Here is a 17,231-nt window from a genome sequence, read left to right on the forward strand (position 1 = left end):
CTCAGGGGAGTATGAGCATGCGAGGAGGTATGTTCAGTGAGACACACAGAACATGTCCGCCTCTTCGGCACTGATTTTGTTAATCTGTGTATTAACTACGGCGTTAGGAACGTCAGGGTGAATTTGGGGATTAGATTGTATTTTTAAACATTCCTTCACACTTAAATTCCCTCGGTATAATTACTCCACTGAACCTCTGTTCTCTGAGGAGTAACCTGCCGTATGCAATATGACAACAAAGTTTTAGGCATAGATTTGACAGTCTATGATGAAAGCACTTAGCTTCCTTTCAAGGGAAAACCTTTTGCACTCCATCTCCCACTTTTCCAAGTTAATGACAGTGTCACGCTACTCCTTGCGCTTGGCAGTCTGTTACCCACCCATCATCTCTGAAGCATGTAACCTCATTATTAAGTGGACTATATGCAAGGTGTCCAGAGGCTGCATGGTTTGTAATGAATAGAGATGCTACTTAGTTTAATTTGACAGGGAGGCATTTCTTCTCAGTGATAACATACTGTAAAGTAATATGTTTGTCTATCTTCCTCTCGCACTTACTATCTCAAAAGGAAGGTGTACCTACTTGCAACATAAGTCACATCTATTGTTTGGAGTTTTTTCCCCATAATTTTTTGTTTATTCCCGCAAATTTAACGTTAATTTTAAAAAGCATTACTAAAAAGCACATTTGGTTTTTAAGCATAATTTATTTCCACAGTAAAACAACCAGCAGACATGAAAAACAAGAAGAACAAAATAAGAATGAGGCTTCAGTTTTATCTTAAACTGAGATCGGCAGCTTTGTTGGTGACATATTACAAATATTAAAGAACCAAAACATGACAGGACTCAAACAGAAGATTAGCCAAAACACCCTCCTCAGCTTATTTGGTTCAAACTTTATTGCTGTCTCACAAGTCTTCCTAGAAAAATATGACTTTGCAAATAGAAACAAACGAGGGAAGAGAGCGTAAAATAAAGCAAAATAGATTTTGTCTAAAACAAGTATCGCCCCTAATACAGTTTCATTGTCATTCAGCATTAAGAACTAATGTAATTTAAAGTGCTTCAAATTAGAATTTTTAAAATGTCTGATTTTTTTTTTTTTTTTAAATAATTTGCATTTCAATAGCTGGGAGCACATCCTCATTTAGATTTGAAAGCATTTTCCTAGTAGGTAATGGCAGATAGAGTAAGCATGAATTGAGGCAGAGATTTGGGAAAGGTCTCAGAGGGGGCTACCGGAGGCTCCTGGGCCAAGCAGATCCACATGTACTAATGAGAGGTGAAAGAATTGAAGGGTGGGGGCATGAAGTTGAAAACAAATAGCTTGTAGTGCACAAGAGCATATACAGACAAAAAACCGGATAGGGAGAGTATGAGGTGTGGCTCCTTAAATTCAGATAAATTATCCCCAAAAAGATTGCTACAAGTACAGTTTAGCACGCCTTCTTTTTGCTCCAAACAGTATTGCACAGTATAGTTGAGACAGTGCATAAGAGCTGCGAGCAGCTGATGAAGGAGAATATGTAGTGATAAATACTGTGACCTTGGATATTATGGGAATGTGAACTGCTACACTGTGGCGCTTTATCTGCTTACACTGTAAACATCTAGTTGGTGATTCAGCTGACAAGTAACACTTGAATGGCGACTCTGCTCTAAAACGTACATCAGCACATGACACCGTGTCACAAAACCACAAGTCAAGTATGACAGCATACAGCTGCTGAAGAAACCGTAACCTACATCTTTCAAGATTCAAGCTTTTACTTTAAAAACATCATCAGAGATGAGAGTGGTTGCTAAAGGAACATCGGCTCCTGATAATCATTTTAAACTCGCATTAACTTTTCAGATTCTTGTTTATTTTTGTTATTTTCTTTTTGGGCAATGAGAGCCAGAAAAAAAAAAAAAAAGTTGTAATTGCCAACATCTTATTCTTTAAGAAGGTGACGTAGCAAATTTGTAACTCTACAGAATATTGGTCTTATTAAATATTTCTTTAAAAAGAAAGAAAGAAATACAAAAATGTGGTGAATGAATCAAAACAATCAGCTAAAGGTGCTAAAATGCCCCACAAAAAAAAAAGCCTTTATATGAAGCCTGAGCTGTAAATACACATCTTTTTTCTCTGCGTTTGCTCTACTGAATTAGCATCCTGTTTGAAAGTAATGTTTATAAGTTGATGTGCATTTTTTTTCCTTTTGCTTGACAGACAGTTGTGTACTCAAAAAGGTGCATTCCTCTATCATTCAGAGTAATAATGCAGAAAATATATATTTTCCCCTCTTGTGCAATGCAGCTTTATAATTTGTGCGTCCTCTCTGAAAAATAAAGCAAATCAAGTTCCCGCATTAGGACTGATCCAAGTTGCTAGAGTTTTTAGCCCTGTTTTGTTATAGCATAGCAGGCAAGAGTGATTTGCTTGACTGCTAAACTGAACAAGGACATTGATTTGGAGCTTGGGAATACAGCACAGAGAGGCATGGTACTGCCCTGTTTTCCCTGGCATGGCTTTGCGTTTGGCCTGGGCTGATGCATCTCTCTCTCTCTCTCTGTCTCTCTCTCACACACACGCACACACTCTTTCCTCCAAGAGCGAAACACTGGCAGCCAGAGGTGTCTGGAGATACGCACACATAAATACACACATACAAATACACACAGCAGGCAACATTGATTTCCTGTTTGGCATTACTTAGCAGTGAATGACACAGCTGAGGGGCGCGGGCTATTCTCTAGACCACAGTGCAGACAAAGATTGTATGCATTCTGTCCTTCGTGACATTTTACAGACAAGTCTGCCAGAAAGGGCTTGTGTTGATCATTAGCACCTTCACTACTTTTATAAATTGTTTTCAGCTTTTCTTTGTCTCTTGCTGGGCACCTATCTTACACTCTGGGTGCGTCTTCCTGTCCGCGTTTCCATTTTCATTATAAGAAATGGGCTTTTCTTGGCTTCACAGAGCACTGCTGACTGCTTGGCTGGCTTGGCACAATGTTGAGCCATCCAACAGGTAAACATGTATTATCAGCCACATGGATCCTCAATCACAAACAAACACAAGCCTCTATCCATTTCCAGGGTAATCTAGAGATGGGCATCTTTTTTTATGGCTACAGCAGGCAAACAGATGAGTGTTTACTTGGAGACCTCATTTTGTGAGCACTTCTGAAACAACACAGATACACTTTCATGCACTTTGTTAAAGAACTCAAAGAGTGCTGGCCTGTAGGTGCACTTGTGCGACTGTTGGAAAGTGTGAAATGATGTCCGCGTCTCTTCTGAGTTTCGCATCTCTTCGAGTTCTGTCAAAGTTCCTGTACATGTGCGTCTATACAACTCGTGGGTGTGTGCAATGTGTGTGTGTGTGTGTGTCACTCTCTCTCTCCCCCTCTGTCTCACTCTGTCTATGTAGGGTGCATTATTGGACGCAGTAGACCGGACACTGCCAGAGGCGTACACCAAGCGGTCACGCGGCGTGACAGAGGAGAGAGCAGAGCTGCTGTCAGAAGGCCTTTTTAACACACTGCTGCTCTCCGTTCAGGGACATTTCGGGAGCGTTTGACTGCAAAAGGGCTTCGCAAAGCAGCGATAAACACAATTCTGCAAAACTCCCACAGAAACACCACCAAAGCCCTGAAGGCTCCCCACCTGAAAATACCGCGCTAATACCTTTGATGTTCCCAAAGAGACATGCAAGAGAGTGAGAGGAGAGACGGTGGAATAGGGAAAAAAATAAAAATAAAAACGACAGCAGCTCAGCGCGCACGCTTTTTCTCCAGGCAGCAGCTTCACACATCTAATGAATCCCCATTAGTTGATGTTTCCACGTGTGGGCGATTAAAGGAAAAGTTGTTTCAAGAAAGTCAGCGTGCATTGTAAAAATGTCCCTCTTCTTAAGTTATTTAATTAACTCACAAATTATGTTTTATTCAGTTTTATTCGCCATTCTCAACCTGAGTTTGACTTGCGATATTTTCTTCTACCGCATATTGATGTTTTAAATTGGGCAAATCCCCCTTTTTTTTTTTTTCTCTCTTTTTCAGTTTGTTTTAAAAGTTCTTTGTCTTTATAGCAACGATTTTACTATGCAGATATTAACTTTGCTTTTTTTTTTTTTAAACATTTACCATTTACTTCTCACCATATCTCATTTTACTCTTCAGTCTTTTTCATCTAAAACTGCACAAAGTAACCCTGAAATAACAGTGTCTTTTGTCTGTGTTTGCACATATAGATATGAGTGCGCTTCCACTGTACCTGAGCACACTTAAGTGTATGAGTGCTTTATTATGCTGCTTCTTTCCACTACATTATGAAAGCTAATTCCTCACTTGCACACTGTTTCTCCTAATTATATCCCCACCACCAGCCTTTTGTTATTTTTCAGTGGCTATATTTCCATCACAGTGCATTTACACAAAAGGTCTGTGAACCCTTCTGCTACCACGTGCACGGTTTGAAAGTTCACTCAGGATGTAAGTGTAGTGAGCTGAACTGGAAGGACGTGAGCACCTACAGCGTGGAGCTGTTTTTTAAATCCATCTCTCAACACTATGTCTCTCTATCTTTAAAAAGAAGACATATGCGCACACTCAGACACGTTTACACACACATATTCTCATTCCAGAAGCGACAACTCCAGAGCGCTTTGACAAATTTCTTTTTTTCTGTCTCTAGCCCCATTTCACATTCACTTTCTTGCCTCTTTCCCACTTTCTTTTTTGCCTCGGTTTCCCCCTGGGCTGTCTATTACACAGCAAAGGTCAAACTCATGTCACCACTATGTTTAAAACCAAATGCACCTGTGTGTCAAAGGGCACAGTTGTATGAGGAACAAGTGAACTTGGACTTTAAAATGTGACATTAGCCAGTGGGTATTATAAAAGAAAACAAAACTGGTAACACTCTTTTCTTCCGTCTGCAGCCTTCGTGTTCATGTGCAAAACTAACCTCCTCATCAAAACCCCTCGATCTCACAAGTGTGGACAGTAGTGAAAATAAGGTCCGGCTACATAATACATTTTGATCAATCATGTTGAAGTGGTTAATTTAGAAACAATACTGTACAGAAGTCCCAAAAACAATGTTGCAGACACAGGCAGTGCTTGAATGTCTCATATATTAGTAATGAGCTAGGAGGCGAAGGAGATGACTATCAATGTCAGAGTAATTTCAGTTTTAGGTTATGATGGACGGATTTCAGGTCCTCAGGGAATCTTTGGCTTTGGGAGGCATGAGCGACTCAAAGGGATCGGGAACTTGGCTGACCCGGGGTCTCAGTGTACCCTGGTTAGGCTCTTTTAGGCTGTGCTCCTCCAGGCTAGAGCTGGTGTAACTTGGATCCCTGCGAGGCTGAAGCAGTGAAGTACAAAACAGACTTTGAGCTTGCACCTGGGGTCCAGTGTTAAAGCAGGGAAGGCCTCTAGATGGAGGCGGCAGCTGCTTCGCTTGGTTAGCCAGAGGCCCTAAGGAACACCCCGGCTTCAGAGAGCCAAAGCCACCAGTGGCCCCTGGCTTGAGTGCAGGGAGAGAAACGCGCTTGTGAAAGCGAGGAGGCTGCAGCATGCGAGGGCAAGTCGAACCAGCAGATCTAGGAGTGACAGAGTTCTGCAGTATCGCAGCGGGGGCTCTCCTCTCATGCTGTGCTGCTGATGCTGGACTGTCCCTGGCAGTTATCCCCTGTGGAGCCCCAGAACCCAGGCGGTGCAGGTTGGTGTTCGGGAGATGACTCAGCTTGTCAGGGCCTGTTGGCCCAGACGCATCTGCCACAACAGCTTTAAGAGGACGGTCAGCATCTAAACGGGTTGCTTCCTCTGATTTACTCCTTGTGAGGTCACTGCGGCCCACGGTAGGGGTTGTTTTTACTAGTTTTCCCTGGTGGAGGTGCTCGTTGAGACAGGGGTTGAAAGGCCGTAGTATTTGAGGCTGTGGGGAAAAAAGAACAGTGTATCAATAAGTGAACACTCAGTGTGTGATAAACAGGCAGTGTTGTTTATTAACATGTTTCTGATATCTTTGATGTATCTGATATCTCAGGTATCTTTGAACCTCATGGAAAATTGTGACCCTCACAATATCACAGCCTGTTTCAATTACCAGCCACTGAACTAGTCCTACATTAAAAAGAAGAAAAGGCACAAAGGCAGCCCTGATTCAGCACAGGAGAATAACCTTGTTGCGCGAGTCTGAAATCTACTGACGCTTTTGAATTATTTTGCAATCACTGCTGCAGTGGAGCTTCAAAATATTCAAACTGAGAGCTACAATACACGCTGCCTACGTGAGAACATGCTGAGCTGCTGAACCACATGAAATTCATACCAACCATGGAGTTGCCCTCCAATAGGGGACATCCAGTTTGTGAGCACAAAACCATGCACACCTGGATGAGAGGAGCTAATTATCCCGTCCAAAAACAAAAGAGCTGCTGACACGGACTCAACGTAAACTTACTTTACTTTGACTTCACCGAATTGTTTCAAAGCAATAGTCTGTATATAAAAGATGGACATAGTCGGAGATGTCACCAGCTGGACTGATCTGTTTTTGAAGCCTCGTGCTGAGCGGTTTCGTCTTTGCCATCATAGCTATTTGACACCACACGGAACAAGCACAGGTTGGATCAAACGGAAGGACCCTGACATTCTACCAGCTTGTTACATTTAAAGCAAGCTTGCCCACACCCTGCATTTTCACCCTTCTGAACACTAACGGGGACTATAATTTGAAAAAACGAACATCGTGCTCTGTTAAAAGAGATTTGAAACTAGTGATTGCAACAGTTCAACTGACATAAACTCATCAGCAAAGCGTTTACTGACATCACACAGCAAGGAAGACAAAGACCCTTTTACACCCGTAGGAATCGCCCTCTGCAGGCCATGTGAAAGAATGCAGATTTAAGTCACATCCATATAGTGTTCTATTCAAACTCAGAAGCTAGAGCTATCTTTTATATACACAGTCTAAGCTGACAGTGCCAGTGTACAATTAGCATGTATTTTAAGTGTTTTATTTATCTATGTAACAAACGATGTACGCATCACCTGCTTTATTTGTTTAGATGTAGCCAGGGGAAAGCAAACAGATTCTATATATTATTCTGCATGACTGCTTCACTAAATACATCTTTTTTAGCAAAGATGAACAGTGACATAAGATAATCTTTTTATAGCAACCACCCTGTAAAATAGGTGCAGATAAGCAGCAGATTACAGGACCAGACAGTGGTTACTGTATCTATAAGAAGTCCAGCAAAAGCTGAGATCCTTGCATCAGATGCAACAAGAAAAAATCAATATTCTACTCCTGTACTTGCAGATATCTTATCCAAGTATATTTTCAAAGTAGTTCAGGACCAGACGTATATAAAAATGCTTCAAGACATTTCTAGCCTTTCTAGCCTATTTAGTTTGTACTGCCAGTTTTTACAATCAGAAATCAGAAGACCAGCCTTTTGGCTCCTCTTCTTTGAGCAGTGCCTGTAGGATCCAAATCCACCTGGAACGATCAAAAGCTTCTAAAAAGCCTGAACTCAGTTTCAGCAGAACATATTCACTGTGAGTTAGAAGTGAAGGGATCTCAAAGGACGGGAATATATAGCTGCACTGGTCAGGATGCTGGGTCTGTTTGTACCATCAGTCATTTGTATTGTAAGTGTGAGAGAGCATGTCTGAGGCCACAGCTCCATCTCCTGGTCCCCTGCCACAACACGTCCACTAGCCTGTTACAAAACCCTTGTTCACCTTTCGTTTTCAGTTTGCTCATTTAAAAAAAAAAATGCTGCTTTTATACTTCTAGATTCAAAGTCTGTCATTATGAAGTCTGAAAAAGGTCGGCTTCTTTTGCATCTTACAATAAGCTCCGATTAGTCCACCAGTCAACCCATCAGCATCTTAATATCTCATGTATATCACAACTCGGTGTGAGACATAATCCACAAATTAGAAGTGATGTCACAAAAGTAATTATCATATGAATCAAACATCATCTAAAAAGGTGAGTGAGTGACATTATTAACATGACCTTATTTCCATTGTGCCTCTGACTCATTCAGAGCAAAACATACTAAAACCAGATGAATACATGCATTGTACTATTTTTGACAGTGTGCTTCACATTTAATACAGACTGAAATGTTCGTAAGAACTGCAGTCATATTCCACGTCTAACTGCAAGCTTTGTAATGAGCCCATATATTTACAGCTTTCCCTAGTAGAGATATCCTGTATCATTTGGGTCATAGTCAGTAATTATTTGCATCTGCAGCTATCTGCTACAGATACTAATAATTAGCAGCAATCACTCTGAGCAGTTCACTGCACTGCCAAGAAAATATCACAGCTCACTAATGATAGCTATCACTTTTACACAAAATCACCAGTGGAACCCAAAAAAAATCATGTTAATTTGTGACACCTGGAAGATCTCACATCCCACTACAATAAAATCATCTCCACCTACCCTCAACATGTCACGAGAAATGGTTTGTTATTAAGAAAAGCAACCTGCAAGAATGTGAAGTGAAAGGATGCAAATAATTGCCATTTAGCAGGAAGACTATGTGATTGCTGCACATAAGCAGATGGGATCGTCAATATGGTGGCACTCAATTTTAAAGCAAGATTAGACTTCATGTGTCGCTTGTGGTGGTGGATTGTGTTGAAATAAGAGCTCTGGAAAGATTGAGAGTATGTGTGATTACTTAGATTTGCTTTGTTGCGTAGCTGCATTTGATAGGGGAGCTAGAAAGACTGTGATTACTCAGGGCAGCAGTAAATATACACTCACATCCAATAACATGAGGCTATTTGAAAATCTTACTCCCTTTAATACCCTTCATCCATCAAAGTGAGCACCTAACGAGTGAATAAAATATAGAAAAACCAAACCACACAGAAAGATTAGCCAAAGCATGCACAACAGTTCTTATATAGTTAAATTATAGAATGGAATTAACTAAAAGACAAACAATAAAAGCAAAAGCACAAAAAATATTGCCATAATAAATTTGTAAAATATGACAGAAGACTCAAAAACCTGTGACAACTCTGTGACCCCAAATTTATATCCATTAATAAACGCAGGCATAAAAAGAAGTCAAAACTGAAACCCAAACGCTAATCATGCAAACGCAGAATTACAGAGACATGCTTCTGTCATGCCATGTGTCACAAGACAACAGCCCAGCGAGCAGGAGGTGGGCAGCACGTCCATTTCATGTTAAAGAGAGGATTACTGTACCACGCTGTGTCAGTGAAGTACTGCACTAGGTGCTCCACTCCTTGCATAGGCATTATGTGTGAGGAGGCAAAGGTATAGGAGAAACACTGTGAGAGATTCATTTTCAGACTTTTAACAGACAAGAGTACAGAGATGAGAAGAGAGAGCGGGGTTAGCGGATTAGAAGACAGGATGAAATGAGATTCGGGAGAAAGAGAAAGAGAGGTTTACCGACATCTAAGGCACATATTTATTGTGCTATTTAGAATTAGAACAAAGCCCAAGAGAAGGTCACACATTAGTTCCACAAACCAATTTAATTCATTTACTATAACCTCCTTTCATTCGCACCGCTTCTCTTTTTTCCTATTCTTAAGACCATTACTACTGGCAGGAACTCTTTGCTGCTTTGTTTACAGCCAGGGCTCCCTGAGGGGGGTCAGAGCATTAGTGGTTTATCCAGTAAAATAAAAATACACTTTTTATTCATTCCAGTTTCAGTGTCTCATTGTTATATCTAAATACATCAGCCTACCAATTATATTCCAGTAGGTTTAAAAGTCATGACCACTATCCTCCTACTTTTTTTCTTCAACTGTGCATAGCTTCTTTTTTTTTCGTTTCGCCTTTGTTTGATGCTGTTTTGTTTAATTAGACCACGTAATTTACTGGTTGGAGAAAATGCACTTTGACTGAAGGCTGGGGCATAAGGACACAGCTGTCAAAATGTGATTTTGTAATAATTTGAAACATGCCAGAAAATATACCTGTGTCACTTTTTCCCCCTCTTGATACAAAGCTAAGTCCCACTGAGGTAGATCAAAGAAACACAGCGTGGGTTCTTTTCTTTGGTTTTTTTTTTCCATTTTGTGCTCTTCACACTCACATATGTGCATTTTCTGAAGTCTATTTACCCATTGTCATTCTCTTTATCTACCTCCTCTACTTGCTAGCTTGTCAGCACTGCATAATAAAAAAGCCATGTGACAGCTACTGAGATAGGTGAGGTTGTTGTGACCAGCCTGCCATTGTTTCTATAGTCTTCTCTCTTTTCTATAGTCAAACTTTACTGTCAAAGGCAAAGACAATGTTATGCGTGTTATTTCTTATTTCTCTTTCCTGCATATTTTTACAGCATTCCTGTAGAATGAGTACAAGAACTCGGTCTTAAAATACAGGTCTCTACGGGTTTTAAATAAAGACAATAAATGATAGCATTTCTGACTGAATAGAACTAAAAAAGGAGAAAATTAAGTCATACAGGGGAAGCAATGGAAGAGGATGCCAGAGGATTAATTGTGAAGGACCAAAAGTCAGACTATGTATAGTAAAACAAAAAAGAAACAGCTATTTGTCCTGTTTCTAATCTTGTCCCATATTAATCTAAAAGCAGACAGACCACAAACAGCTCTGTAACATCGTGATGGAAAAAAAACAAAAAAAACCTTCTAACTGGAAACAAGACTCGGTAGATTAGAAGGCTTTAACTTGAGACAAAGTTAAACTTTACAGACCCTATATGCTGTGTTATGGAAGGACAGAGAATAGCTGCAAAGGGTGTTAGTGACTCACTCTGTCTGCGCTGGGGCATGCTGGTACGGGTCAAGCCCTGGTGCTGTGCCTGCCACGGGGACAGCAAAGGGGTGGGCAGCACACCCTACGCAGAGAAAAACACAGAGGACAAAAGGCATGACATACCAGATCGTCCACATGCACGCACGCACGCGCGCACAAAAACACACACACACAGAAGCATGCTCACATAGGAAAGCAAACTCACAGGCATAAACACATTGTTTAAGGTTACAGATAGACCGCTTCACAAAGCACACAAAATAAACACACACACACACACACAAATGCGCGCACACGCAGACAAACACGCTTATAAGGCACATTGAGGCGAATGCATCACGTCAATGTTAAATCCATTATAATAAAAGTTTTGATGCAATGAAAACTCGGGCTTAGTGTTAGTGGAATAAACAAAATAAATCCCTTAATACTAACATTCACTCTAATCTTGAGAACTTGAGGAGCTTTTTTGTTTGGAAAACAGAAAAAATAAATAAATATAAGCAATGTTTTTTTACTGAAATGTTAAATAAAATATAAATAAATTAATCTAATGTTTACAGTGAATAAAACATTAAATCCAAGGCTCCGTTTATGACATTCATGACTTATGAATCGATGTTCAGTTCAACTGAAAGGTCATCACAACCAGATACGTGGACCATTTAATTAAATAATGATTGGTTTTTAGGCAGGAATGAACAGTTTTATCAGTGCTGGCATCTAATAGCTTACAACCTCTTGTGGATATAATTTGTTTTCCTTATAATGTTTTGTGATGAGCAGGTCGTCAGCTGGTTAGGGGGATGTGAATGGTTAAAACAGCATGGCAGTTAGAAATGTCAGACTGAGACTCAGGAGGTTATTTTATTATTCATTATCCTTTTAAACACCCCCCTACCTAGAGATTTCCAATAATCTGTATGTTGTTTTTCAGCTGTGAAAACTACTCTTTTCCTCCTACTCTAAAATTGTAATACTGCTTACATAAAAACTATTAGCCACATACAGTATCTCAGCCCACCTTTGTTGCACAACTGTCACATTACATTGCCATATGAACATTTTTTGCACAAGGCTGAGAAAATACAAGCCTCATTCTATACACCGCATTTTTCCTAAGGTTAAGCAATTCAAAGTTTCCAGCCCTCATTGGGAGACTCATGGTGAAGAGGCAGCTGTGCCATTTTGTTAAGTGGGTAGAGAGTCGAGCTATAACAAATGCTACTTCTTCCTCGGTTGTAGAGAGGGCTCCTTCTTCTCTGATATAAGGGAGAGGCACAAAAATTGTCAAGTAAAAAGAACAAAGAAAGAGCGATATTGAAGACATGAAGGGAAAGGTTGCAAGTTCTCAGCAGGTCCAGCCCAGATTTCAGAGCCCTCCTAGTGTGACTGCTGCAGCGGGGAGCAATAAGCCTCCCTGATCTGTGCTTCTCCGTGTCCTTCCTTTAACACCAACAAGTTTTTCAGTGGGAGGTCTTAACAGAAGCTTTCTGTCGAAGCTTCATTTGGGAAGAGGAAAACTTTAGACGACGAGAACAAGAGACCATGTTGGAGGGCTCTTGAATGATTCAGACAGTATCTGGCAGCTTTAATAGAACTCGGCAGCTTAGCCTTTTTTTACATTTTCCACAGCTGTAAAAGGTCTCCAATAAAGGGCTGACAGAGCTTCACAAGAGCAGTGAGACAGAAATTGGGAAAATTATACAAGTTATTTTTTTTTATATATGCCATCCATCAGTTTCATCATTTCTCTCCCACCAGCACATAGACTGAGTCTGGCAACACTTCCTTCTCAACTCTTTCTTTAAAAAAACAACAATGTTATGCTCCTAATCCTCCTTGCGGCTGACCTCTCCCCCTAAATGGTCAAGCCTTTATGGATTGGACCACCAGTCCTTGTGGAATAGCTTTAGTAATGCATACATACACCCCCCCCCCACACACACACACAAAAAGCCCCTTAAAAAGGTAGCCTCTGGCCGCCATATCTGTACAGCATTTTAAGATACCAATATCACTGCAAAAATAGCTTTTTAGATGCTTTAACTTGCTTTCTTAAATAATGAAAGTTCTCAAAATTTCTATTTACCCTCACTAGAGGTAGAACAAAAATATTTTACTGCAAAAGTTAACAGATATTGTTATATCCCCCCCAAAAACGTTAAGCCAAATGGGAGATGCTACACCTGCACTCATGTAATTTCATGATGGAAGGCCAGATTAATTTCAAACTGGGTGTGAGAGTGGACTGAGGGTTCCTCTATAGGGGGAAAAAAAACTTAACATTGTGATCTGTTGATGAAATGGAGCTCTAAACACAGAAGTACAATAGGTGAAAATTTCAAATGAGAATCTGCGATGAATGTGCTCATATACTTTTCAACTGTATTAGGTAGGATTGTCCCAGAATCACTAAACAGGGTTTGCTGGAAAGGCCTCACTGTGCTGAATCCAGTAATATATGATATGGAAATCGGTTAGGCTAATTCAAACTTTCTGCCTGAAAAGAGAAAATATTTTTTCTTTTGGTATGTCAGTTTGAAAATACAGTAGTAGGTGCTTCACCTCTTATTGTACCTATTTCAAATCTAGCAAAAGAGCTTGATTGAGCCTGACTGATATTTTTCTGGGAATACAGAGAAATGAGGGGGAAGTACAGTAATAAACAATTTATAAAATGTGTTTGCATGCGTAACATTGCTATTCTCAGTGGAAATAGCCATATTAGTATTGGTGGTAGTAGTATGTTCACAAGAGACCCTCTGAGACTGAGATGCACTCTACCTCTTGTGAGCACAGTCCCCAAAGCAGATGGCGAAACTTGGGAAAGTAGGACAAGAATCTAAAAGTCGAATAAAAGTTTTTCTTTGTAATCCTACAACCTTTCTTCAAATAACAACACTATTTAGAGGACACATCTGAGCCACTAAAAACAGCCCTGCTCGGCTCGGATCCCCTAATCCATTACGTGGAGGTTCACGAAGTTGGTTACAACTAATACTCCTGCCCTGGCCCCAATGTTTCACTTCACTGACTTTGGCAATTAAATCCTCACCTGGCCAAGATGACTCTGTCGTACGAGCACGTATTAATGAACATGCGTGTGGAATGTGTGCCTGATGCGAGGGGGCAAACTGAGAGAATGAGGAAGGGGAAGTAACACTCGGATCTGAGTGGGGAAAACCTTTGGCAGCTTAACACTAATCACTAACCCTCTTCCCCATCCTCTCCCTCTCAGTGACAACAAATTGATCTAATTATAGCTAAGGTAAGAAGTCAAGAAGAGCTGTAATGTCAAGGAAAGAATGACAGACAAAAAAATACAAAAGAAAGAAAGAAATCAATGAAGCAAATAAGAAAGAAAGAAGAAAGAGCGGAAGAGATAAAAGAGACACGAAGGGAGGTGTGAGAAGAGAAGAAGAGATGAAGAAGAGGATGTTTAAGAGGCAAAGAGGGAGTGGGAGGGTAGCCGTAATTATCCTCTCTGTCTGCCACTGATGAAACACTGCCTATTGTGTTGTCATTGTTTCACTGCTGTGGCTCATCTGCGTGTTTGTTTATCTGGGTTATTAACAAGGTCGGCTCCCGAGTCCTCAGTCGGCTGAACTCATTGTTCAGTCACATTGAGTGTGGCCCGCACTTGAGTACAAGAGATACATGTGGCACAACCCACTCACGCACACACAAACAAAACGCAGACAAACAGGGCATCTCTCACATACACATGACAACAACAACAAAAAAATGCAAACAGATAAACACAAGGCTGTGTAGTTTTCTATTGTGCTACATCTGGAATTACTCAAATCACACTGCTCATGTTTTATTTGCTGCAAAAGGAAGAGGCAGACAAAACATTTCTCCTGCTGAGATTGCTCTGGGAAGCTATTCACAAAGATTATTTTTCTACAGGCAACATTTAAGTAGCTCCTAATGTCACACTACACTTGCGTCATGCTGCAACAACCGTGTACAATAGTTGTCGGCATTATGTTCACCGACAGCACTATACACATTCCATATTGTAAGCCTTTCTTATCTTTGCTTTTTTCTTGAGCAAGTTTTGGCCTCAAATTTGGATTGCAAGCAGATCTAAATAAGAAGCTGTGGGAGCCGGTGAAAAGAATATGTTGCCACAGCCTTCGGAGAGGCTGTGAAGAAGTCGGGAAATAGGTGAAGAGGATGGGTTAAAACAGCCTGAAAAGCAATAGCACAAGTTCTGGTCACTGACAAAATATAAGCGGAATGACTGAAGATGTGTGTTGGCCCTGCGACAGACTGGCGACCTGTCCAGGGTGTACCCCGCCTCTCGCCCTATGACAGCTGGGATAGGCTCCAGCGCCCCCCGCGACCCTGAAAAGGATAAGCGGAAGCGAATGGATGGATGGGATGACTGAAGATGCTGCATGAATAATAAACGACTCACTAACAAGTAAATACACTCAAGTCCAAGGGTCAAAGGACACAAGCTCACTCTTTTGTGATACTCTTAATCTAAGTTCAAAGCACACAGAGAATTTGCAGTCCATGTCCAAGCACGGACATCCAGGCCTCCCAGAATCTGAGAGCACATTTTGCCCCCTGGGCTACAGATAAGGCAACTATATATCAACATTAAAGCTTTAAAAGATTATAGCTACTGGCCTTTGACATCGAAATTAATCTTGACCGAGCCGTTCAGCGTAGCTTTCAAAAATACTATTGTGGGGCAAGAGGTACTCCAGTGCTTTGATACAGCACCCCTTTAAATGTCAGAGGAGAAGAAAAATCAACAAAAAAGGGCATTTTTGAGAGCAAGAGAGAAAAAAACAATAACAATGACACCATGTTTGTGTGTTTGTGTGTGTATATGTGTTAGAGGAAGAGCATTGGAGAGTGAAATAAAGACAGCCAGACTTGATGAATTTGTCAGTAGGGAGGAAAAAAAGGCAGAATAGCTAGTCTAGGAAAACCACACACATAGAAAACAGTGGGATAAACACATGTGGGAAAAGGAAAGTGCTATAAGAGGAAAACTCTTAATGAACCCAGGCTTGCTAAGGGTGCTAAACCTGTCAGTGTGCTACCGAGAGCTTCGATACCAACTAAAAAGACCAAGGAAAAAAAATCTATTTCTTCCTGGTATTTGTTTACTCTGTGTTCTCTTTTATTTTTACTTCTCAAAAAAATGAAACAAACTCAGAGCTAACCTTTAAGAGCAATTGGAAGCTCTGGAAACATGCCGCTATCTCAACAAGGCTGCAAAACAAGAGCGCAGGAAATGGTCTTCACTCTGGTGATGACACAGTAATGTAGATTAAAGCAGGAAATAGTGGAATGTGGTGGCCAATACAGATTACTGATGAAACAAGCAAAAACAACAGAGGTAAAAATCACAAGAGAAATCTGTTTTGATTTTTTGTTTTGGGTTTTGTTGGGGTTTTTTTCATGTTTTTGAGCATTAATACACACCAGGTACTACAGGTCACAGAAAGACGCTCCCACCACCGAGACTATTCCCATCAAGCTCTGCTAGCCCTTCTTTGATGGTTACCATAGCAACTGTTAAACCATAAGCTCCTGTGGCAAGCAGGGACCTTCTGTAGTTAGTAAGCTTGCTTGTTTTGTCCTTTATTCTTCACCTGTAGTCGGTATAAGCCAAATTAAAAACATTTGTCCAGTCTTAATAATCATGAGTTTGGCCATACTTTATATGTGTTACAGATAAGCAGATATTAATCTTAAAATTATTTCCTTTTGTGTCACAGTGCTTATATCTGCCTTTTTGTGTGAGTGGGTGTGTGTGTGTGTGTCTGTGCATCACACCCTGTTAGCTGAGAGCAGGTCAATTAAGGGAGTGTTTACTAGGCACACTGCCTGTGGCACTCCCACCATTGAACCAATACTTGGCTGCCACACATCACGCTGTGGTGGCTATGATAAACACAGCGAACACATATCTATCCATCTGCCACCTGTCTATCTGTCTGCCTCTATGTCTACTTCCTTCCTCCAATAAATCTCCTTCTCCATCACTCCGACATTAAGACCAACGTCGCAAGTCCCTGTTCAGTGACATCTAGCTATTAAGAGTGGAGGACAGTGTGACAAGCTTGCTGACAACCCAATAAGCTGTGCTCCACAGAGAGAGCACAGTATAGTGATTTAACCCCTCCAGCCAGTGACTGGAAAAGCTTTCTCTTGCCTTTTAGATTGTTACCTGAAGCTAAAGATTTGAACGACCTCACACAAACACCTATGTATGTATATATATATATATATATATATATATATATATATGTATATATATATATATATATATATATGTGTATGTATGTATGTATGTATGTATGTATGTATGTATATATATATATATATATATATATATATATATATATATATATATATATATATATATATATATATATATATATATATATAT

At 40.4% G+C, this 17,231-nt stretch overlaps 1 protein-coding gene across 5 annotated transcripts in view; it reads right to left on the minus strand.

Annotated features, from left to right (window-relative positions):
- Positions 1-687: 687 nt before the first annotated feature.
- The window catches only part of ccser2a (coiled-coil serine-rich protein 2a), a 56,964-nt gene continuing 40,420 nt past the window's right edge, over positions 688-17,231 (minus strand). For 2 of the 5 annotated variants that reach the window (XM_005474288.4, XM_025897386.1), the window contains one exon: positions 688-5,935. In XM_005474288.4, coding sequence (XP_005474345.1) covers positions 5,210-5,935 — 726 coding nt within the window. In that variant the 3' untranslated portion in view covers positions 688-5,209. Of the gene's footprint in view, positions 5,936-9,253; positions 9,294-10,804; positions 10,890-15,999; positions 16,083-17,231 lie in introns of those variants that run through there. The other 3 variants (XM_025897387.1, XM_005474289.4, XM_005474290.4) reach the window with 3 other exon arrangements.

This window comes from Oreochromis niloticus, linkage group LG13, assembly GCF_001858045.2.
Source record: "Oreochromis niloticus isolate F11D_XX linkage group LG13, O_niloticus_UMD_NMBU, whole genome shotgun sequence".
NCBI classification, from domain to species: Eukaryota; Metazoa; Chordata; class Actinopteri; order Cichliformes; family Cichlidae; genus Oreochromis; species Oreochromis niloticus.